This window comes from Cibotium barometz, chromosome 12 (genome assembly GCF_041138505.1).
Source record: "Cibotium barometz isolate CiBa-2024 chromosome 12, ASM4113850v1, whole genome shotgun sequence".
NCBI classification, from domain to species: Eukaryota; Viridiplantae; Streptophyta; class Polypodiopsida; order Cyatheales; family Cibotiaceae; genus Cibotium; species Cibotium barometz.
In genome coordinates, this window is record NC_141057.1 from 55,709,583 (window position 1) to 55,726,799 (window position 17,217).

The window sequence follows — 17,217 nt, forward strand, 5'->3', positions numbered from 1 at the left end:
TATGTGAGATGCCTCAGCTTTCTTTGGGAGGGGCAAAATACTTTGTGTCTTTTATTGATGATGCCACACGCAAGGTGTGGGTTTATCCTCTTCGTTTGAAGAGTGATACATTCTCAGTGTTTCAGAAGTTTGTTGCTCTTGTTGAGAATCAAACTGGCAAAACACTGAAGGCTTTGCGTTCCGACAATGGGGGAGAGTATATGTCCAAACAGTTTCAGGACTTTTGTGATGCTAAAGGCATCAAGAGGGAGCTCTCTACTCCTTATGATCCTCCACAAAACGGGACAGCAGAGAGGATGAACAGGACCATACAGGAGAAGGTCCGTTCTATGTTGTCACATGCTGCATTACCTCATGGTTTTTGGGCTGAAGCTGTTATGACAGCCGTTCATCTTATAAACAGGTCACCTAACACGAGGCTTGGTGGGAAAGTGCCAGAAGAAGTATGGACAGGGAAGCCTCCGTCATACAAGCACTTGAGAGTGTTTGGTTGCGTTGCGTACGTGCACATACGCAGGGAAATGCGCACCAAACTTGATCCTAAGTCTCACAAATGCATATTCCTAAGATATGGTGACAGAGGTGAAATGGGGTATAGACTTTGGGATCCCGTGAATAGAAAGATTATACGCAGCAATGATGTCATTTTTGATGAAACATGCATGTATAAGGAGCCTGCAAGGCAACAGGAGCCTGGCAGAGTCATCTTTGATGATGATGGACATCATGGACAACAACAAAGGGCTGTAAATCAGCCATTACAGCAGGAAAACCAGCCCTTAAATGGTGCTGAAAATGGTCCAAATGGACAGCCAGAGATGGCAGAAGATATCCCTATGGATATACCACAGTTAGAGGAGATACCGGGCATGATTTTTCAGCCTTATGGCATGGAACAGGAGCCACCAATGGGTGATATGCAGGCTGGACAGCAACCTGCAAATGATGGTCATTGGGTACGGAGGTCCACAAGACCCTCCAGAGCCCCTGACAGGTTTGTTCCAGGGGTTGACTACTTGATGCTTACTGACTGTGGGGAGCCCTCATGTTAAAAGGAGGCTTTACAGAGGGCAGACAAGGCTCTTTGGGAGCGTGCCATGAAGTCAGAGATGGATTCTCTGCACAAAAATGGAACATGGAAGTTGGTGCATTTGCCTGCAGGCAAGAAGGTTTTGCCATGCAAGTGGGTTTACAGGCTCAAAGTTGCACCAGATGCAAAGCCAAGATACAAAGCCAGGTTAGTGGCTAAGGGCTTCAAGCAGGAATATGGTGTGGACGTTGATGAGATCTTCTCTCCAGTGGTCAAAATGACCACACTTAGAGCTGTGTTAGCTTTGGTTGCACATGATGATCTGGACTTGATTCAGATGGATGTGAAGACTGCTTTTCTTCACGGTGATCTCCATGAGGAGATATATATGCAGCCAGAGGGTTATGCAGTGAGTGGAAAGGAGAAGCTTGTATGCAAGCTGAAAAAGAGTCTTTATGAGCTCAAACAGGCACCAAGAGAATGGTATCATAAATTTGATACATTCATGAAATCTCAGAAATTCAGGAGAAGTGACATAGATCACTGCTTGTACACCAAGAAAGCTTTGGATGGCAGTCTATTGATTCTCATCTTGTATGTTGATGATATGTTGATTGCCGGGAAATCTCGTAAAGAGATGGATGCCTTGAAAAAGAGGCTGCATGAAACGTTTGATATGAAGGATTTGGGTGATGCAAATCACATTTTGGGTATGCGGATACTTCGCGACAGAAATCAGCATGTGCTGTATTTGTCTCAGAAGGAATACATTGGCAAAGTTTTGCAGAGGTTCAATATGGACGGGGGGAAGAAGACTAGTACTCCTTTGCCTCCATATGTGAAACTCAATGCTATGGACAGCCCACAGTCGGATAGAGACAGGGCTGATATGGCCAAGATTCCGTATGCTTCAGCTTGTGGCAGTCTCATGTATGCCATGGTTGCTACGAGGCCGGACATTGCATTTGCAGTGGGAGTGGTTTCTAGATACATGGCCAACCCTGGCAAGAAGCATTGGGAAGCAGTGAAAGGTGTCATGAGATACCTGAAGGGCACACAGGATATGTGCATTTGTTTTGGCAAACAGGATGCATTAGTGCATGGTTACACGGATTCGGATGATGCCGGTCATCCAGATAACCGGAAGTCTACTACCGGTTATGTGTTTACATTCACAGGAGGTGCTGTGTCATGGATATCCAGGATGCAGAAGTGCACAGCCTTATCTACTACAGAGGCCGAGTATATTGCAGCCACAGAGGCTTGCAAGGAGGCATTATGGCTATCTCGGTTAGTGGTTGATTTGGGTTATACAGGGGATATTCCATTGTTGCATTGTGACAGTCAGAGTGCCATCCAGTTGGCAAAGAACCCTGTCTTTCATGCAAAGACGAAGCGTGTGGATGTGAAGTATCACTTCATCAGAGAGGTGATAGAGAACAAGCAAATTCAGCTTGTTAAGATTCATACGGATGACAACCCGGCTGATCTGTTGACAAAGAGTTTGCCTCCGGAGCGGTTTGCTCATTGCAGACACTTGATGGGCATTGGATGAGGCCAGTTTGAGCCTTGATATGGCCTTGTATATTATCATGTACATGCTGATTTTTTCTTTTCCTTCATTTAAGGGCACTTTGCCTTTAAGTGGGAGGTTGTTGGGGTAAAGGCGTTATGCCCACTCTTATAGTGTGTACAAGCCCATAAGTTATAGTACATAGTACACTTAGTACTTTTAATGTACTAAGTGCACTATGTGTACTAGTGCAATATACATGTGTGATAGGGGAGTCACACACTCATGCCTCATGAGTTGACTTATCCCCACAACTCTCTCTCTCTCTCCCTTTGTTCTTCTCTGTGTATGTCTCCCACACATGAATTAACCTAACCCTAATTCCTGTTTCTCCCACACAATTGACGCGTGCCTTTTTTATGCGTTATTGGGACCTTTTGGGGCCAGGCCTCCGCAGGGGCTTTCAGTATGTTTTGGACATTGGGGCGATGCCACAGAGCTTTTCAGAGGGCTTGATCTTTCTTATTCCCAAGGGCGAGGGAGTATCAGATGATATTCGGCATTGGAGACCTATTACGATCCTCAATACTGTCTACAAGGTCTTGGCAAAGGCCTTGAGTTTGAGGATCCAGCCCTCCCTGGGGGAGTTGATTCATGCTACCCAGACAGGATTCGTCGAGGAGCGTAGTATCCTTGACAACATTTTCACCTTCTGGGAGGCGACGGCCCGAGCTATATTTCTCCGTGAGGACCTGGTCGTGATGCTTCTCGACTTTGAGAAGGCATACGATCGAGTCGATTGGAGTTTCTTAGAGGGCACTATGCTTTGCCTGGGCTTTGAGCCAGTGTGGATTCGAGGAGTGGCGGCTCTATATTCCACAGCTCGTAGCCAGGTGCTGATGGCAGGAGGACGGGGGCCAAGTTTTGAGTTGACTAGATCAGTCCGTCAGGGGTGTCCTCTCGCCCCGTTTCTTTTTCTCTTCTTTGCTGAGGCTATGAGCATGTATCTGACGACAGAGGAGGTTGGTTTGAGAGGACTCCAACTCCCAGTCCGGGGAGAGGACCTGCTCGATGCTGAGTTTGCTGATGACACGGGTTTATTTTTGCATGGCCAGGAGGCCAATCTTCAGAGGGCAGAGCAGTCACTTCAGGTTTTTAGTGCAGCTTCGGGAGCATTGATCAATTGGCGCAAGACAGTGGCCTTTTGGATCAGTAGCGCTCCCACTCCGGCATGGAGCCCAGACCCGGGTTTTAGATGGATTCCTCCTGGCACAGCAATGCGGTATTTGGGATGCCAGATTGGACTAGATTTGTCACCTGAGCAGCAGATTGCCCCGCTTCTTCTGAGCATTCGGAAGAAGCTTTTGTATTGGAGTACAGCTCGGCTATCCTTGGCTGGGAGGGTGGTGGTGGCAAATCATGTGCTTTTAGCGACCATGTGGTACATCACGTCTTGCTGGATCTTCTCGAGCTCTTGCATCACCCAGGTACAGAGGCTGATCAGGAACTTTCTTTGGTCTGGGCGGGATGGTCAGGCAGCCCGGGCTAAGGTCGCTTGGGCAGTTATTACACTTCTGCTGGCCCAGGGGGGCTTGGGCATTATAGATCCAGTTGATCAGAGTAGAGCCTTATTGGGGAAGCTTATTGTTCGGGGGCTGCTTCCAGGCGCTGAGCCTTGGAAAGAGCTTCTTTTGCAGCGGCTGCAGGCTCGGGCTCCCCCAGCAGGGGACACTTGGGCACCAGAGATACGATGGATCTTCATAGAGATGAGGAGGACAGGCCTCAGTAGAGGATGGGAGGACAGATTTGCCTTGAGCATCCTGCGAGCTTGGGAGTTGCTGAGACCGGGACTCTCTCAGAGACCTCCTCCTTGTGATGAGGAGCGGGCCAGACAGCCGCTCATCTGGAGCCCAGCGGTTCACACAGAGCAGGGTCATATGCTGGGTTCTCGGCCTCGTCTAGCCTGGGGACCATTGGCGGCAGGCCTAGCACGTAGTTTTGGAGACTGGCAGGCCTTCGTCTAGCCTGGGGACCATTGACTGGCAGGCCCAGCACGTAGTTTTGGAGATCGAGGTGGAGAGGCTGAGTCACTTCAGAGGGGGGCTGATTATGAGGGATGACATTCAGGAGGCACTCACAAAGGAGTGGTTCACGCCTCTCGAGCCAGTGGCCCCACGGTGGATGGGAGCCTTTACGCAGTTGGAGATCCTGATTGCTGTCAGAGCTTGCACTGAGGATGGTAGATGCCTCTACTATGAGATCCAAGATGAGGGCAGACTTCAGAGAGTGGAGGTGGAGTCGCCTTTGGTTGCAGAGTGCATTTTTCAGAGGATACGGGTAGTGGCCGCCGCTTCTCGGAAGTGGCATGTTGACCCAGACCCTACAGATGTGGACTCTGATTGGAGCATATGGGCATATGCAGCACGCCCCTTGGCCCGGCTCCAGTGAGACCCTGGCGAGTACGAGTGGCATGATCCTTATGCATCCCCCGAGGCCACAGAGATCACCTATTTCCAGTATAGTGTTCGGTTGGGGCGACATATTTTGACGGCGAGGAGGATGGTCTCTCTAGCTGCATCGGAGCATTGGCGGCTACGGGGACTCTCACAGGAGTTCCTGGAGGATTTTTAGACCAGGCTCTGGGCTAGTCGACAGGCACGCAGGATCTCAACTTTCCAATGGCTGGTCGCCCACAGGGGCTTTGCAATTGGCACCTGGCTTGTCTACAGCGGTCTTCCGACGACCTGCGTCCGATGCGGCCACCCTATGGAGACACAGATTGCCTATGGGACTGTCCTCAGGCGCAGCAGATTTGGCTGTGGATGCTGCGCATTCTGGCCCCCCTCTCTCCAGAGGGTATGTATACGTGGGGTGCCGCTGCTTGGTTGACTTCATCAAGGCCTGCTATGGGCTATGAGACGGAGCAGGACAGTCAGGCCATCAGATTCATTAGGGGCCAGCCTCGCCTGGTTCCTTCCGCCGGCTGGACACAGCAGAGGGATCTACGATGGAAGCTCCTCAGCAGCCTCACCATCTAGTTCACCTAGAGAGCCCGGTGTTTCAGGGCCTTTGAGGGGAGACTGGAGCCACCAACAGAGACTGTTCGGGGGATTTGGCAAGAGTTGATCCACACCTTGCGAGGACAGTATGACCGCATCCGGGGCGACTCGGATGAGGCAATCTTGCGGCGCCAGGCCTTTCACACCACTTGGCGCAGCGGCCCCTTCTATACCCTACACGCGGGCTCCCCCCGCTGGCACTACAAGCCACCTGTTTGGCTTTTCCCCCCTCCTATTGTATGATATAGCCCCTCAGTTCTTTGTACTGATATTTGTGCTTTTCTGCACCTAGGGAGAGTCTCCCTAGCTGCCTTGCTTGGATCTCTGCTCTGTTTTCTTATGAGCAGGAGAGGATCTTTTGTAGCCCTACGGGCGTTTTTATATAACTAATGAAAGGATCTTTTCTCGAAAAAAAAAAAGTGGGAAAGCTGCTGCTCTAGTTCGCCCTCCAATGCCTTGAGAGAACTACTTGTCGGTTCTCTCCTGAGGACCAACTCAATGTGATGATCCTCAGGACAACTAGGTGAGAGCTCGAGCGGGAGATCATCCTTCAATATAATACCCTGATACTATGCAAGGAGACCGTCCATCCTTTGCTGCTTCAAAGGCATTGCTGGTTGAACAGCAGACTACTGGCTACAGACATATATCAAAGCACATTCAGCTCCTTTTTTGATGGCTCGTTGGGCCGAGATATGGGAGATGAGTGGAATGACGGGAATACTCCTACCCCCACGAATCATGGCAGGCTCAAAAACACCATCTACAATCGTGAAAGTGTCATGCCTCCAATCAAGAATGGGTGCATACTCCCTAAACCACTGAATGCTAAGAATCGTATCACCCCCCAAAAGGGGTGAGACAATGAAGTCCCATTGGAATGTGGCCTTTTGAACCTTGAATTCAAACTGCTGAGCCTTATGAAACGTAGAGAGCGAAGGTCGAGTGTGAACCCGTCTACATCAAAATGATGGGATACAAGTGTACAACTCATCTTGTTAGCGAGCTGAGGAGTAATGGCATCCTCAGAGCTGCCTATATCAAAGACGACAATAAATTGTTGTCCCTTCGATGTGCCATAAGCACGAATAAGGGCAATAAATTGTTGTCCCTTCGCTGTGCCATAAGCACGAATAAGGGCTTTCTTTTGCCTCTCAACCTCACCCTCCCGTTTATTGTCAAATACTATAGTTAGCACTGAGTTTAAAGCGAGTAAGAGCTGTACAACACAGCCGATGGTGGAGGTGTGGATGAAGCTATAGCGGTGGCTACTCTGGAGGCAGATGTCTTGGTGCACAAGCCACTTGTTACAATCTTTCTTACCATGTCCCACAATGTGGCAGAAGAAACATCGGTTCTACGCCTGCGTTTGCTCGTATGGTTGGAGATATCCACCAGCAATACCCTCCTTGGCCTTTTCCTCAGGTGTCTTCTTAGGCTTGTATTCCCCATCTTTCTTGCCTCCTAAGGTGCTCTAGGAATCTTTCTTTGTATCTTGCTTTGCATGAGAGGTAAGGTCTTCTTCTTGAGCCTCAATTTGGAGCTTGAACAATCTTTTGATTGAGAATGCACAGGCCGAAGCATAAACAAGACGAGAGAGTAGAGAGAGCTTGTGACCGCTCCCTACAAGATCGGAAGACAATATACACATATTTAGAACACTTAATTTAACTATTATTAAACAATGGAAACAACATCAACAACACAAATACTGGAAATACTGAAAATACAAATGACACCAGCACTAGGGCCGAAAAGGGCCAGCCTCCCCCTCAATACTTTTTGTATTTCTTGGAGTATTTATATTTGTAGAAGTGTCACGAGCCTGACTGGCCAGATTTCTCCACAAGGGAGTGAAAACAACCAAATAAAACTGGTTCAAGTCGATAAAGAGGTGTTGGTCGGAGTAGCCCCAAATCACAGGCTCATTCCCACCTTCACTAGGTGGACAACTGCCTTTCACTGGTCTTCCGAGATCGTGCACCAACAGGCACGCTCGTACTAACGCAGGCCAAGGAGAACACCGCAAAGGAAACGTGGCCTGGTTCTCCCCAATGTGCTTTACTCCCAAATTCCCTGGTGAGTCTAACCTTCACTGGCTCTCAGAAGCTCTGAGAGCGCGGTTAACAACACCACACAGGGAAATATACTGACCACACCAGGAAAAACATTCCTGAGCATGGTCAACATATACATGCTTTTCTCCTGCACTACAAAACTTAAAGCATTCTCTGAATTTAAATTTGTAAATTTCAGATTTATTCAAATGAGAAAAGTATGAGAGCACCTGGTACGGTGAGTACAATCCAGATACAACCGGTACAATTTGTAGCAGGTACAATCCAGCACATCAAGAACTTCACATGTGTGCAAGTACAACAGGTACTGTTTGTACAGTTGGTACAAAGAATTCAGCAGTCAGGTACAGTCATGTACCTAGGGTAGATATGGACAGCCAACAAGTACAACAGGTACACAAGTAGGTACAGGCGTGGGCAGCCCTGCACGCACGTACAACAACAGGTTCAGGCATGGATAGCCCTGCAAGCGGGTACCAGGCAGTACTGGCGTGGGCAGTAGGTGAGTACCAGGCAGGCTGTTTTCAGCACCTTCTCCCCTGCGTTTTTCTTCCAGATCCATAGCCTTTGCTGCTGCGTTTTCTGGACGGCACCCTGCTGGTCGCTTTTCCTTCAGATTGGCTTCATCAACTCAGCCATCAGGTACTTGTTGACCAGCGTTTTCTTTCCCACTTGGAGATTGGACAATAGGCGGCCTGTTTTCTACAGGACAGCAACCTTTCTTTGCTGCGTTTTCCTCTCCAGTGGCCCTTTCCCTTTGCAGAGGGGGCTTGTGGTGTTGTAGGCTTTGGTGGCACTCTTGGTACTTGTGAAGGACACTTCTTCAGAGTTTGTGCATTTTTTGAGATTGAGCCCAAGCTTTTGTGATGGCTGCACCGACTTCTCTTCATATGTTTGCTGAGTCTACCAAGTTGGATGGTTCCAACTACACCCTATGGAAGGTGAAGGTGAAATCGGCCTTGCATGGCGTGGATCTCTGGGATTGGCTTGTAACACCAGCCAATGCCAGCCCTCCCACCCTTGCTTCCGGTGGTGCAACTCAGGCACAGATTGATATTTGGCAGTCGAATGATCGACACGTTTCTCCTTTCTGATGTTGAACTGTCAGGATGTTGTTCTCTCTCATGTGCGTACAGCAGATGCTGCACATGAAGTTTGGAAGGCTTTTGCAGATCTCTATGAGATTAAGTCTCTGGGTCGGATTTTGGCGTTGGAAAAGCAACTTATGAACTTATCAATTTCTGCCTTTCCATCTTTATCTGCTTTTATCTCAAAGATGAAAGATCTCCGAGACGAGCTTGCTGTTTGTGGCAAGGACATCTCCACAGAGGATATGGCTATTCGGCTGCTCTCCAAACTCCCAGAGAGGTTTGATGCATACTTTCAGTCTTTGGTTTCTTCTCCTCGTCCTGTTCCAGTGTAACATGCGGAAGCTCTGGGAGTCTTCTTTCAGCCCTAAACACTCTTGGAAACCTTCTGATGCAAAAACGCACCATCTGATGCAAAAATTACATAAAAGGTGATGACACCTAAATCTGTCCCCTATGGGACCTCTAATGATCCAATCCCCTAGTGGGAGAGAATGCTTACAATGATGGGCACTTGGGCTATTTATAGCCCCTTGAAAACCATGGGGAACTGGCCGACTGCTGGTCGGCCAGTTCATATATTCATTAATCCTTTTTCATGCAGTCGACTTGGTGATACTCCTGGTTCATGATGCGCTTGTTGCTCCTACTCTGCTGACGTCAGCCGACAGCTCTTCTGGCAGCCAGCATCCTCTATCCTGCAACCGCCGACAGCCCTTATCTGGATCATGCGCTTCAGCCGTCTGCTTCCCTCCATGATCCCACTTGTCCTGCTCCATGTCCACCACAGATGCTACACCTGAAGTTCTTACATTCTGGTTCTACCTATCTTCTACTGGTTCATGGTCTTTATCTGTTTGCCCCCTTCTGGATTTAGCCTTGAGAAGGTCCATGGCATTGCTTATGCACATGACATCCAGTTACTTGGGAGGAAGTTCTCCCCTCCGTTATGCAGATTGAGTCCCGCTTTGAGGAGTGGACTGGCTTTTCTGGTGGCCCTGATGGAGCTTTGGCAACACGAGATAAAGGGAAGACTCAACAAAAGAAAGGAAAAGGGAGTTCTGACAAGAACTCCAAGGATTCCGACAAGGATAAAGACAACAAATCTTCAAAGAATAAAGACATTGAATGTCATTATTGTGGCAAGAAGGGTCACAAGTCACCCCAATGTCACAAGAAGAAGCGTGATGAAGCAGCAAAGAACTCTTCCTCAACGGCGGTGTCTCAACCCAAGAAGGATGATGGCATTCTTCTCTTCGCAGGTACTCGGCGTATACTTGCTCTTGTGACTTCTCAGTCACGGTCTTGGATTGTTGATAGCGATGCTACTGCTCATATGACACCCCATCGAGATTGGTTCGAGGACTTCACTGCCAGATCAGGCGAGATCACACTGGGTGATTCTTCTTCTGTGCCAGTGCATGGTCATGGCACTATCCCCATCTTCCGTTCTGACGAGGCCAAGAGGTACTTCTCTGACGTTCTGTATATTCCAGATTTGGCTTTTAACCTTTTGTCATAAGTGCTCTTATAGCTCAGGGTGCGGAGGTGATCTTTTCTCGTTATGAGATTACCATTCGTGATAAGGCGACTGGTAGCATCTTGGCTCAAGGAGTCCAAGATAGTGGTCTCTACAAGTTGACCGCTCCGCTTTCTTCTGGTGCTTCTTCTGATCTTTGGCACGCTCGGTTTGGCCATTTGAGCTATCAGCTTCTGTAGTGAGCTTCAAAGGATGGGTTGGTTGAGGGATTACCGACCATCAAGGCTCCGTCTTCTGCTTGTTCCTCTTGTTTACAGGGGAAGCAACACCGAGCCGCCTTTCCGAAGGAGGCGACACACAGATCTTCAACATCACTTGCTCTCATTCATGCAGACTTATGTGGTCCTATGAGTACCGCGTCTTTGAGTAAGGCGTTGTACATGCTCGTGATGGTGGATGATTTTACCAGATATACTTGGGTTTTCTTTCTAAAGACCAAGGATGAGACTTTTCATCACTTCTATGATTGGAAAGCTGAGGTGGAAAAAGAGACCGGTCACTCGGTCAAGGCTCTCAGGACCGATGGAGGGGGTGAGTTCACGTCCCAGGAGTTTCAGCAATATTGCAAGACACATGGCATTCGGAGACAGCTTACTACATCATATACTCCATCACAGAATGGAGTTGCCGAGAGGAAGAATAGGACCATTATGGAGATGGCCTGTGCTATGCTTGAGCATTCTTCGTTACCTCGACGTTTCTGGGCTGAGGCGGCTTCCACTGTTGTCTACATTCAGAATAGGTCTCCTATTTTCACATACCATGTGTAGTGTTCTCTTGTATTACATGCTCTCCTAAAGATTGTTTCTACCATGTTAGGGTGGAACAATAGAGAGCAGATGAAAGGGAACATGGGCACTTGAGAGGGTAGTGTAAGAAGGCATCTCCTTGGAGATCTTCATCGACAACCATATTGACTGCAATATTGTTTTCATATGCATTGGTATGGAAATCTGGTCTGAAATGCTCATGATGCTATGTACTTGATTCTTCCAAGATCAATATACATTATTTTAGGGAGAAGCCGGCCGTTCCCACTCATTATGCGTCTCTTGTCGATTCCACAAATTACCTTTTGTATTATGCTTATTGTCCATTAAATCTTAGTGTATTTAAGTGTATTGATTACCATTGTATTCAACCAAACATTCCACACCGACCGGTGGAATTACATGGGTATCAGAGCATACCATTCTCTTTCACTTCCATCATAAAAGACAATCATCGTGAACACAAGCTATCTTTATACTTACAACATTAAGGACAGCCATACAATTAAGGTTGAAGATACCAACACAAGGGACAAAGACAATGGTATGCATGCTTCCAATGCCTTACAAGAAGAGCATACTCATGATGTGCATAACAAGGAACATGAACACAACAGTCCCATGGTAAAGAGAAAGTACAAGAAGGAGAATCCAAAGCATTATGGGCTGAACTTACTCGTATGCAAGCTCTTCTTAATGCACAAGAAGAACTGAAGTTCTCCCGCCAACATCCATTACTACATGACCACTTGAAGGCCTGGAAAGCTGAATCGTTTATGGATTTTGACATGGAAGTCAAAGCTCAGGAATTGCATATGCAACCAAGGGATGCAAAACGTGCATACCTGGCTTGTACTAAGAATCCTATGAAGAAAATGTATCCCAAATGTCCGAATACCTCCTCTAATGGTTGAGCAAGAGCACATGCAAATAGAGAGGAACTATCAGTGACTTCACGCCTTGCAGGTGTACGTCATTAGCCCATGAAGAATACAATTTATATAGCAATGGTCAAAATGTAAACCAAATGCCATTGCTGGGCCAACGATGTCTCATGTTTACAAGACACATGTTTCTATGCCCAATGCGTCCCCTTTCGTTACCAAAATGATGCCAGACAAGGACTGTCCCAATATCATTTGAAATATGATGCATCAAAGGCACTTGTTTTTATTGCCCAGTTCGGTATTGCCCTTAGTGATGAAGATTTCACTCAAAAATCCATGATCCGGCATGTAAGCATGTTCATGAAAAGCTCTGCTGCACATTGGTGGCTTATTGAGAAGCTCTTCCCAAATCCTGTTAGAACATGAAAAGAGTTTAAGCAAAGGTTTTATGTGCAGTTCTTACCTCCCAATGCGTTGAATGAGATATCAATTAAGTGGGATTAGGTGAAACAGAATGAAGAGAAAACAGTAAATGCATATGTGCACAAGTTTTTGGAAAGTACTTTTGGAGGTGTCTCCATTTATGGATGTTCCAAAGACAAAAAGGAAGAGAAAGTTTCAATCACGATTACAACCCATGTACAAAGCAGGATTGCAAATGTATCCTGGTTACACCTTACAACAACTAATCACAACCACCACTGCCACCAAGCAAATTTCTTCTCCTTTGCATGACTTGACAAAGAAGAAGGCTATATTTAAATGGACTGATTTTGAGAGAGGTACATTTATCAAATTGAAAGATGCAACTACACATGGTCCAAAGTTGGTCACTCTGGATCTGCAAAAGTGATTTTAGGGTGGATGAGAGGGCTGAAGCGAAGTTTGCAACTTTCAGAGACCAAGAGCTTGGAGATGGCATATGTAGATCTTGTACACCTAGGGCTTAAAATTAAGCCCCCTCCCTCTTTGGCACAAAAATGTGCTTTTTTGTTTCATACACGCCTCTATTAGCTTTCCTTCCCAACTTGGCCCACACAATCACATGTGCGCAATCATACTTGTATGCAACCCTTCTCTGCTCACTGTCCATGTTGCAGCGTTGCTTCTGGCTGTGCCCTCTGTTGGCCTGTACTCGAACAGCACAGCCTTATGGCCACCCACATGTTTGGCCTGTGCGCAGGCTATTTGGTCGCCCTATAGACAGGTCTTGCTGGCCCCCATACAGGGGTGCTTATGCACCCCTGGCTGGCTGCACATGAGCATCATGTCTAAGATCATGGCTTCCCCTTGCTGTCCCTAAAACGCATCTACTGCCCCCTTGATCTGTGCACTACTGGCCCCTGACCTGCGTGCAATGATGGCCCTTGCGCACCTAGGGTTAGCGGATCCATGGCACACTGGCCGGAGCTGCCCTCTGTCCTCTGTGCGCCCAAGGCCAGCCCTCTTGCCTTTGCTATCTCCACCTCTTGTGGCTGCCTTCCCATCACCAAAAGCTTCATCTTCTCCTTCTGCTGAGAGGTCCCAGTCAAGAAATATCTTGCTTTATCAGGCTTCTAGCCACTTCCTACATTTCACATAGGCATGTGAGCAAGAAAAGCAAGACCTTCCTTGCACTTAGGAGCTACTGTCCAGCTTGTAGGAGGGTGTTTTTTTTTAACTTCCCTCTGATCCTTGCGCATCCGCGCGAGGGATTTCTCCCTTTCTAGCTTTCCCACACATCCATGCGGAGAAACCATGGCTTTCTTGCCAAAACAGCCCACGTGAGGGTGCTACCTTGTACATCCTCCATGCCTCGAGTTCTAGCACTTGTCAGATCCATGCTCTGATACCACTGTAAGGTCTCCACAGACCATGCCCAAGGATCATCTGACCTATAACCTAAACCTAACGAGGTTTCATAGACCATACCATATGGGAAGCATCAGTTTGGGCATCTGTTGATCACCAGTTGCTCCAATTCATTTTCCTCATGGGTTCCGAGAAGGAAATTTTGGATAGTTTGTGTGATCCACAGGAGCGCCACAACAACAGTTAACTTCAGTGTCGCCGCACGTCAACCAGCATGAGGGACAATCGTATGATAGCCATGCACATCGTGTAAGGATTCTTTTGATTAACAACATGGGAGCCATTCTCACCATTGCCATGATTACAGTTGGGACAGGCACCAACATTATTATGATTACAATCTGGAGAGGCATCACAAGGGCAGGCATCACAAGGGCAGACATCACCATGACTACAGTCAGGAGGATCTCAAAACAATTGTCAACAGCAGCATACACATGCGGGTCATCATAAACAGCATACAGAGAGCTTGGCTCAGTTCCAAGTTGCATTGCAGGAGAACCAAACCCGGTTCAGGGACAATTTATGGCAAGTTCTTGCATGTGTTCATTGCTCTGCTGTGGCAGGCTTAACGCTTAGGCAACATACTGCATGTAACACTATCATCTTTGTGTCCTGTCAGTATGATAGCAAGAAGGTATCAAATTCAACCAAAAAAAAAAGGCTAAATCATGTGCTTTACACTTTGTCATAAGTGTGTCCTATTAGAATAGATAGCAAGAAAGGTACCAGATTCAAAACATGCAGGTTCAAGAAAAAAAGCTTTGGCATACAGGGCCAAGGTATTCAAGCTGATACAAGCTACTTTTATCATCCATTGATTAAAGGGAAGATCAGATAACACAAAGCTTGTCTGTTCGTTTCAAGGTGAATCCATGCTATTGCTGCCATCTCTGAGAGGAAAATTTGAAAAACACTCAGGTTTTGAGGCTATTGGAATACATATTTTCCCCATTCATTACCAACTCCAAATGTTGACGGCATACAAGCCATCTGCAGTTCATCTGGCATATTCATGTGACATCAGGCGTACTATAATATCAGAAAGGAAGACAGGTTAAAGCAGCCATCTGCGAATGGCAAGCAAGCTGTCCTGTTTGTTTTCCCCAAACTTCATCGCCACCATCATACTACAAAAGCATGCAAAACACAGAAGATGAAGCAGCAGATGAATGTCTTCCTGAGTTCGTTGCCATCAGCATAAAAGCTTCCTCGGCATACAAAAATATCATTCCAATCCAAGCAAAACACAGAGTCAGAATATGAAAGAAGCAGTTGGTTCGAGAGCCAACTTTCATAGACATACAAGTTCCAGCGGCATACATGATTTCCCACAGAACTCGGAAGAAGGAGTTCGCTTTGGAGCCAAACGTCCTTGACAAGGGGGCTGCAACTCAAAAATAAAAGCATCCAGGCCAGACTTCATCGCCGTAGGCATACACGACAGAAACTCAGGTGATGAGATCCCGAAGCTTCATTGCCATAATACATTTGTCCCATAAAACTCAGAAAATGAAAGCATCCAATCCCAAATTCCAATAAAAGATTTCCACGGAAGCTCGGATAGATGAAATCAAAGAGAGAGAGAGAGAGAGGAACCAACCTTTCGCAGGTGAAATGCGGTGAAGGGGTAGGGGGGCAGCCGAGGGACTCACAGGTGGAAGCGAGGCGGGAGCCGAGGAAGGCGCCGAGGGTCGGGACCGCCGAAGAGGCCCAGGCGGCCACCTCTTGCAGGTGCTGCAGATGGGGAGAGGATGCGGTGGCGGTGGCAGTGTTAGCCGGCTGCTGCTGGCGATTGCGCGTCAGTATCTGTGATCGGAGGGGCGATCGCCCTAGCGGTATAGGCGTATAGACTTTCGCAACAGGTGAAGCTCTGTTAGCCATCGTCGTACCCCCATGACCACCGTTTCCCGGAACTCGAAGGTTTTGTGGTTTTGTGAAATAAACCCTTAGATCTGTGGGTTCTTAATATCTTATACAAAATCCTTTTAATCCTAAAAAATAAGGCGCTTTACACACTCTTGGTCGTGGAAAGCCTAGAAACGCCACAAATCTCTTCTGATTGATTAATTTGCAATAATGATTATTAGTCGAAAAAATTGGTTGCTTATGAGCACCAAAGGATATAAGGTTTTCATCCTTCAAGAAGAAAACAAATGGCTATTGACACCTATGTAAGCTACATGCACTCCAACGATCTCATGTGCTTTCCACGTGATTTTTCCATAGATGTTGTACACAATGCACATGTTTCTTTCTCTTTCCCTATTTTGGAGAGCTCTCTCTCTCTCTCTCTCTCTCTCTCTCTCTCTCTCTCTCAGAGCAGCAGCAGCTGCACAGAGGTGTTTTGCAAGGTGAGAGACCTCCTTGGCAAGACCATGGTCTTTAACCCGTCCTATGAAAAGGAAAACATTGTGGCAGATGCTTTTAAGTAGATGTCCTAGTGTCCAAAACATTTATGTGATTGATAGTGAACCCTTCAGTCCTATGAGAGATTCCTATAAGCATGACCCTAATTTCTTTGAGGTTTGGATCAAGCTTAGAGACAATAATTGAAACCCTATTGAATGACTATTTATGACATGATGGTTACCTCTTGTTTCAGAAGAGATTGTGTGTCACATAAACTTTTAGATAGTTGGTATTAGAGGAAATGCATCAACCACCATACATGGGTCATCGAGGTGTTTCTGCTACTTTACAATTAGTGTTCAGAGAATACCTTATCTTAAACAAGATGCAACAAAATTTGTAGCTGAATATTCTATTTGTTAAAAAATTAAAGCTATAAAGGTAATACCCAAGGACTTCTCACACCTTTACCAATCCCTAATGATATTTCTTCTATAGAAGGTAAGTAGGCATAAGTGTATCATCATCTACAATGCTCGATGCCATCCCTACCCTCGAGATCATGCCCACATCATCTAACTCACACACATCACATACATGATCTAACTCACTATCATATATATCATCATGTGCATATGTGTCAATATCATCATGTGCATGTGTATCAATATTATCATGAGTATGTGTGTGTGATATAACATCATGTGTATGTGTATCAATATCATCATGAGTATGTGTGTGTGATACAACATCATGTGTATGTGTGTAATACATTATCTTAATCATCTGAATCTATGTTAGTGTAGTCTACATCCTCAAGAACATAATCATGATGGCTCAAGAGTGTATGACACTCATGCAAGTCACCAAAAGACGAATCATCCCATGCAAACAATGTCAAACCATCTGTGTCGAGGTAGCCAAGCAATGAATCAATAAGTCACTATGCATAGACCATATGGCACATACATCCCTCTCAACAAAACAAGTGCCTCAAGTGGCTAGGCATCAAACCCTCAAGCTCGAAGATCCAACCATGGCATGAGTAT

The 17,217-nt window shown here is 46.7% G+C and overlaps 1 protein-coding gene across 7 annotated transcripts in view; it reads right to left on the bottom strand.

Moving 5' to 3' along the window:
- The window catches only part of LOC147633607 (mediator of RNA polymerase II transcription subunit), a 113,244-nt gene extending 97,474 nt beyond the window's left edge, over window positions 1–15,770 (bottom strand). For 2 of the 7 annotated variants that reach the window (XM_086806740.1, XM_086806742.1), the window contains exon 1: window positions 15,472–15,759. Coding sequence is in view for 2 of the 7 variants with exons in the window: in XM_086806743.1 (XP_086662869.1) it covers window positions 14,942–15,203; window positions 15,420–15,700 (543 nt within the window). In the remaining 5 variants the exon portion in view is untranslated. Of the gene's footprint in view, window positions 1–14,595; window positions 15,289–15,419 lie in introns of those variants that run through there. The other 5 variants (XM_086806744.1, XM_086806743.1, XM_086806737.1 and 2 more) reach the window with 5 other exon arrangements.
- Between the last annotated feature and the right edge of the window lie 1,447 nt (window positions 15,771–17,217).